The sequence below is a fragment of the Oncorhynchus clarkii genome, chromosome 20 (genome assembly GCF_045791955.1).
Source record: "Oncorhynchus clarkii lewisi isolate Uvic-CL-2024 chromosome 20, UVic_Ocla_1.0, whole genome shotgun sequence".
NCBI lineage: Eukaryota > Metazoa > Chordata > Actinopteri > Salmoniformes > Salmonidae > Oncorhynchus > Oncorhynchus clarkii.
Window position 1 is genome coordinate 1,320,453 of NC_092166.1, and position 6,625 is coordinate 1,327,077.

The 6,625-nt window shown below is 46.3% G+C and overlaps 1 protein-coding gene across 1 annotated transcript in view; it reads right to left on the minus strand.

Annotated features, from left to right (window-relative positions):
* LOC139377202 (serine/threonine-protein kinase pim-2-like) overlaps window positions 1-6,425 on the minus strand; it is a 23,309-nt gene extending 16,884 nt beyond the window's left edge. Inside the window, exons 1-4 of the mRNA XM_071120203.1 lie at window positions 6,292-6,425; window positions 6,025-6,119; window positions 1,881-1,931; window positions 293-529 (exon numbers count right to left, since the gene is read on the minus strand). Coding sequence (XP_070976304.1) covers window positions 293-529; window positions 1,881-1,895 — 252 coding nt within the window. The 5' untranslated portion in view covers window positions 1,896-1,931; window positions 6,025-6,119; window positions 6,292-6,425. The remainder of the gene's footprint in view (window positions 1-292; window positions 530-1,880; window positions 1,932-6,024; window positions 6,120-6,291) is intronic.
* Between the last annotated feature and the right edge of the window lie 200 nt (window positions 6,426-6,625).

A 6,625-nucleotide genomic window follows, 5' to 3' on the forward strand; every position in this document is an offset into this window, starting at 1 on the left:
TTGACCCTGCTGGTCATCTATGAACATTTGAACATCTTGGCCATGTTCTGTTATAATCTCCACCCGGCACAGCCAGAAGAGGACTGGCATCGCCTGGTTCCTCTCTAGGTTTATTCCTAGATTCCTGCCTTTCTAGGGAGTGTTTCCTAGCCATCGTGCTTCTACACCTGCATTGCTTGCTGTTTGGGGTTTTAGGCTGGGTTTCTGTACAGCACTTTGAGATATCAGCTGATGTAAGAAGGGCTATATAAATACATTTGATTGATTGATTGATTTTGTGTGTGATTCTGACCTGCTGCATCACATGACGTGCCATCCCCTCCTCCAAGTAGCCACTCCCCTCCTGCATATAATTAAAGAGATCCAAGCAGGGGATTGGACGCTCTAGAACCAGCAGATATATGCCTGCCCCCTCTGGCCCTGGCATCCAATAGTAGTCAAGGAGTTGTGCCACGCCTCTACTCCTGGGCAAGCGACACACCTGCTGCAGCAAAGCGATCTCCAATGGCAACACATCTTTACTCTCCGACTGCACACACACACACACAAACAATACACACACACAATATAAACACAATACACACAGAACACACACACAATACACACAATACACACACAATACACACACAGTAGACACACACAATACACACACATTAGACACACACAATACACACACTTCTATGATCAGTTCCTGTTCCATTCTACTTCATCAGTAACTGGTATAACTCAAACAGTGTGCTTCCCAAATGGCACCCTATTCCCTTTATAGAGCCCTATGGGTCCGGGTCAGAAATAATGGCACCCTATTCCCTTTATAGAGCCCTATGGGTCCGGGTCAGAAATAATGGCACCCTATTCCCTTTATAGAGCCCTATGGGCCCTGGTCAGAAATAATGGCACCCTATTCCCTTTATAGAGCCCTATGGGCCCTGGTCAGAAATAATGGCACCCTATTCCCTTTATAGAGCCCTATGTGTCCGGGTCAGAAATAATGGCACCCTATTCCCTTTACAGAGCCCTATGGGTCCGGGTCTTAAATAATGGCACCCTATTCCCTTTATAGAGCCCTATGGGTCCGGGTAAGAAATAATGGCACCCTATTCCCTTTATAGAGCCCTATGGGTTCGGGTAAGAAATAATGGCACCCTATTCCCTTTATAGAGCCCTATGGGTCTTGGCCAAAAATAATGGCACCCTATTCCCTTTATAGAGCCCTATGGGCCCGGGTCAGAAATAATGGCACCCTATTCCCTTTATAGAGCCCTATGGGTCCTGGTCAGAAATAATGGCACCCTATTCCCTTTATAGAGCCCTATGGGCCCTGGTCAGAAATAATGGCACCCTATTCCCTTTATAGAGCCCTATGGGTCCGGGTCAGAAATAATGGCACCCTATTCCCTTTATAGAGCCCTATGGGCCCTGGTCAGAAATAATGGCACCCTATTCCCTTTATAGAGCCCTATGGGTCCGGGTCTTAAATAATGGCACCCTATTCCCTTTATAGAGCCCTATGGGCCCTGGTCAGAAATAATGGCACCCTATTCCCTTTATAGAGCCCTATGGGTCCGGGTCTTAAATAATGGCACCCTATTCCCTTTATAGAGCCCTATGGGTCCGGGTCTTAAATAATGGCACCCTATTCCCTTTATAGAGCCCTATGGGCCCTGGTCAGAAATAATGGCACCCTATTCCCTTTATAGAGCCCTATGGGCCCGGGTCTTAAATAATGGCACCCTATTCCCTTTATAGAGCCCTATGGGTCCGGGTCAGAAATAATGGCACCCTATTCCCTTTATAGAGCCCTATGGGCCCTGGCCAGAAGTAGTCCCCTATAAAGGGATATGTGATATTTAGGATGCGTCCAGAAGTAGTAGACTCACCATTTTAGCCCACATCTTTATCTTCCTCTGGTCCACAAACTTCAGCGCCACCTGGAGACAGATAACATGTCTATTACTGCTGTCCCTGGAGACAGACAACATGTCTATTACTGCTGTCCCTGGAGACAGACATGTCTATTACTGCTGTCCCTGGAGACAGATAACATGTCTATTACGGCTGTCCCTGGAGACAGACAACATGTCTATTACTGCTGTCCCTGGAGACAGACAACATGTCTATTACTGCTGTCCCTGGAGACAGACAACATGTCTATTACTGCTGTCCCTGGAGACAGACAACATGTCTATTACTGCTGTCCCTGGAGACAGACATGTCTATTACGGCTGTCCCTGGAGACAGACAACATGTCTATTACTGCTGTCCCTGGAGACAGACAACATGTCTATTACTGCTGTCCCTGGAGACAGACATGTCTATTACTGCTGTCCCTGGAGACAGACATGTCTATTACTGCTGTCCCTGGAGACAGACATGTCTATTACTGCTGTCCCTGGAGACAGACAACATGTCTATTACTGCTGTCCCTGGAGACAGACATGTCTATTACGGCTGTCCCTGGAGACAGACAACATGTCTATTACTGCTGTCCCTGGAGACAGACAACATGTCTATTACTGCTGTCCCTGGAGACAGACAACATGTATATTACTGCTGTCCCTGGAGACAGACATGTCTATTACGGCTGTCCCTGGAGACAGACAACATGTCTATTACTGCTGTCCCTGGAGACAGACATGTCTATTACTGCTGTCCCTGGAGACAGACAACATGTATATTACTGCTGTCCCTGGAGACAGACAACATGTCTATTACTGCTGTCCCTGGAGACAGACAACATGTCTATTACTGCTGTCCCTGGAGACAGACAACATGTCTATTACTGCTGTCCCTGGAGACAGACATGTCTATTACTGCTGTCCCTGGAGACAGACATGTCTATTACTGCTGTCCCTGGAGACAGACATGTCTATTACTGCTGTCCCTGGAGACAGACAACATGTCTATTACTGCTGTCCCTGGAGACAGACATGTCTATTACTGCTGTCCCTGGAGACAGACAACATGTCTATTACGGCTGTCCCTGGAGACAGACAACATGTCTATTACTGCTGTCCCTGGAGACAGACAACATGTCTATTACTGCTGTCCCTGGAGACAGACAACATGTCTATTACTGCTGTCCCTGGAGACAGACAACATGTCTATTACTGCTGTCCCTGGAGACAGACATGTCTATTACTGCTGTCCCTGGAGACAGACATGTCATTCTGTTATAATGGTCTGTGTTAGGACAACGCACAGTACCAGTCAATAGTTTGGACACACCTACTCATTCAAGGGGTATTTATCCTATTGTCTACATTGTAGAATAATAGTGAAGACATCAAAACTATGAAATAACACATATGGAATCATGTAGTAACCAAAAAAAGTGTTAAACAAATCAAAATATTTTAGATTTGAGATTCTTCAAAGTAGCCACCCTTTGCCTTGATGACAGCTTTGCACACTCTTGACATTCTCTCAACCAGCTTTACCTGGAATGCTTTTCCAACAGTCTTGAAGTAGTTCTCAGATGGGACGGCGTATCGCTGCAGAATGCTGTGGTAGCCATGCTGGTTAAGTGTGCCTTGAATTCTAAATGAATCCCTGACAGTGTTACCAGCAAAGCACCATCACACCTCCTCCTCCATGCTTCACGGTGGGAACCACACATGCGGAGATCATCCGTTCACCTACTCTGCTTCTCACAAAGACACAGTGGTTGGAACCAAAAATCCCACATTTGGACTCATCAGATCAAAGGACAGATTTCCTCCGGTCTAATGTCCATTGCTCGTGTTTCTTGGCCCAAGCAAGTCTCTTCTTATTATTGGTGTCCTTCAGTTGTGGTTTCTTTACAGCAATTTGACCAGGAAGGCTTGATTCACGCAGTCTCGTCTGTGTACAGTTGATGTTGAGATTTGTCTGTTACTAGAACTCTGAAACATTTATTTGGGCTGCAATTTCTGAGGCTGGTAACTCTAATGAACTTATCCTCTGCAGAAGAGGTAACTCTCCAACTCTTCCATTCCTGTGGCGGTCTTCATGAGAGTCAGTTTCATCATAGCGCTTGATGGTTTTTTTAAACAAAGAAATGTCAATAGGAAGAAGGTCAAATGAAGCTAGTTTGTTTTCTTTCCAGCTTCAGTTTGAAGTTGTTGTGTTGTTGCCAAGCTCCTCCGAACAACAGTGTCCTGACAAGAAAGCACATTTTCTATGCCAGGTGAAATTGCGCATCAGCTCATTGTTATGGATGAATCAAAATAAATGTCACTAGAAAACAGCTTTCACAAATGCATCTACTTTGTTGTTATTCTGGCTACACTGTTTGACGTGACTGTAAGTTTGTCGTAGTTGGCCAGCTAGCAAGCAAAGGATTAGAATGTTGCCAACCAGTATGGCAATGGAGCATTAAGACTGAACGACTGGGTCTCGTCCATAGATACAGAACAAAAAGACTGAACGACTGGGTCGGGTCCATAGATACAGAACAACAAGACTGAACGGCTGGGTCGCCATAGATACAGAACAAACAGACTGAACGGCTGGGTCTCGTCCATAGATACAGAACAAACAGACTGAACGACTGGGTCTCGTCCATAGATACAGAACAAAAAGACTGAACGACTGGGTCGAGTCCATAGATACAGAACAAACAGACTGAACGACTGGGTCGCGTCCATAGATACAGAACTAAAAGACTGAACGACTGGGTCGCGTCCATAGATACAGAACTAAAAGACTGAACGACTGGGTCAGGTCCATAGATACAGAACAAAAAGACTGAACGACTGGGTCGGGTCCATAGATACAGAACAAAAAGACTGAACGACTGGGTCAGGTCCATAGATACAGAACAAAAAGACTGAACGACTGGGTCTCGTCCATAGATACAGAACAAAAAGACTGAACGACTGGGTCGAGTCCATAGATACAGAACTAAAAGACTGAACGACTGGGTCTCGTCCATAGATACAGAACAAAAAGACTGAACGGCTGGGTCAACATAGATACAGAACAAAAAGACTGAACGGCTGGGTCAACATAGATACAGAACAAAAAGACTGAATGACTGGGTCTCGTCCATAGATACAGAACAAAAAGACTGAATGACTGGGTCGGGTCCATAGATACAGAACAGAAAGACTGAACGACTGGGTCGCGTCCATAGATACAGAACAAACAGACTGAACGACTGGGTCGGGTCCATAGTTACAGAACATTTAGAACCAACGACTGGGTCTCGTCCATAGATACAGAACAAAAAGACTGAACGACTGGGTCGCGTCCATAGATACAGAACAAAAAGACTGAACGACTGGGTCGCGTCCATAGATACAGAACAAAAAGACTGAACGACTGGGTCTCGTCCATAGATACAGAACAAAAAGACTGAACGGCTGGGTCGCGTCCATAGATACAGAACCAAAAGACTGAACGACTGGGTCGCGTCTCTAGCAACTCTAGATTTGTGTCGGGACTATATCTTGTGGAAGGATTAAATAGTATGAATAAATTAATCAAAATAATGCTTTTAATTCAAATACGTTAATCATTATTTGAATATGTTGGTGACCCGTTGTATAAAAGTGATAAGGCCTTCGAAGCCGGTGTTTGGAGGATATATTTTCACGGGAGTTGTTAAGTCTATCCTCCAAACACCAGCTTTTCGAGTGTTAACACTTAATTTGAATCCAATTGTCTTTTAACCTTTGTCATATTCAACCTAGTCCCAAATGACACCTTATTCTCTATTCAGGGCAGGGCCCATAGGGCACTACTTCTGACCAGGGCCCATAGGGCACTACTTCTGACCAGGGCCGATAGGGCACTACTTCTGACCAGGGCCCATAGGGCACTACTTCTGACCAGGGCCCATAGGGCACTACTTCTGACCAGGGCCCATAGGGCACTACTTGTGGATTGAGGAATATGTTTGACATGCTTGGACCAGTCCTATACGCTGTTTCATCCATGAGGGGGATGGAATGAGTGCACACGTTGGTGAGAAAGGTGAGGGGGACAGAGTTGAGCTGGGGCAGGCACTGAGACAGGAAGTAGACAAGAGGAGTTGCTCACCGGTTGGCTGTCTGTCTTCCTGAACCCGGCATAGACACTCCCATAGCCTCCGTGTCCAATCAGTTCTCCTTTCACATAGAGCTCCTCAAACCTCTCTACAACACGCATGCACACACACACACACACACACACACACACACACACACACACACACACACACACAGCTCCCGTTACATACATACAGTATACTTCCCCACAAGAGAGAGCATTCTCATTATACACATAGACACAAGTATGACACACACACACATACGTGTCCATACATACCTCTGTGTATGTGGGTTGGTGCGCCTGTGCTCTCCAGGCTCCCCTCCTGGTTCTGAGTCCGCTCTGTGTGTGGGTCCTGGTTCTGAGTCCGCTCTGTGTGTGGGTTCTGGTTCTGAGTCCGCTCTGTGTGTGGGTCCTGGTTCTGAGTCCGCTCTGTGTGTGGGTTCTGGTTCTGAGTCCGCTCTGTGTGTGGGTCCTGGTTCTGAGTCCGCTCTGTGTGTGGGTTCTGGTTCTGAGTCCGCTCTGTGTGTGGGTTCTGGTTCTGAGTCCGCTCTGTGTGTGGGTTCTGGTTCTGATGTATCTGTTTATCCTGTGTGTTCTCCTGGTCTGCGTT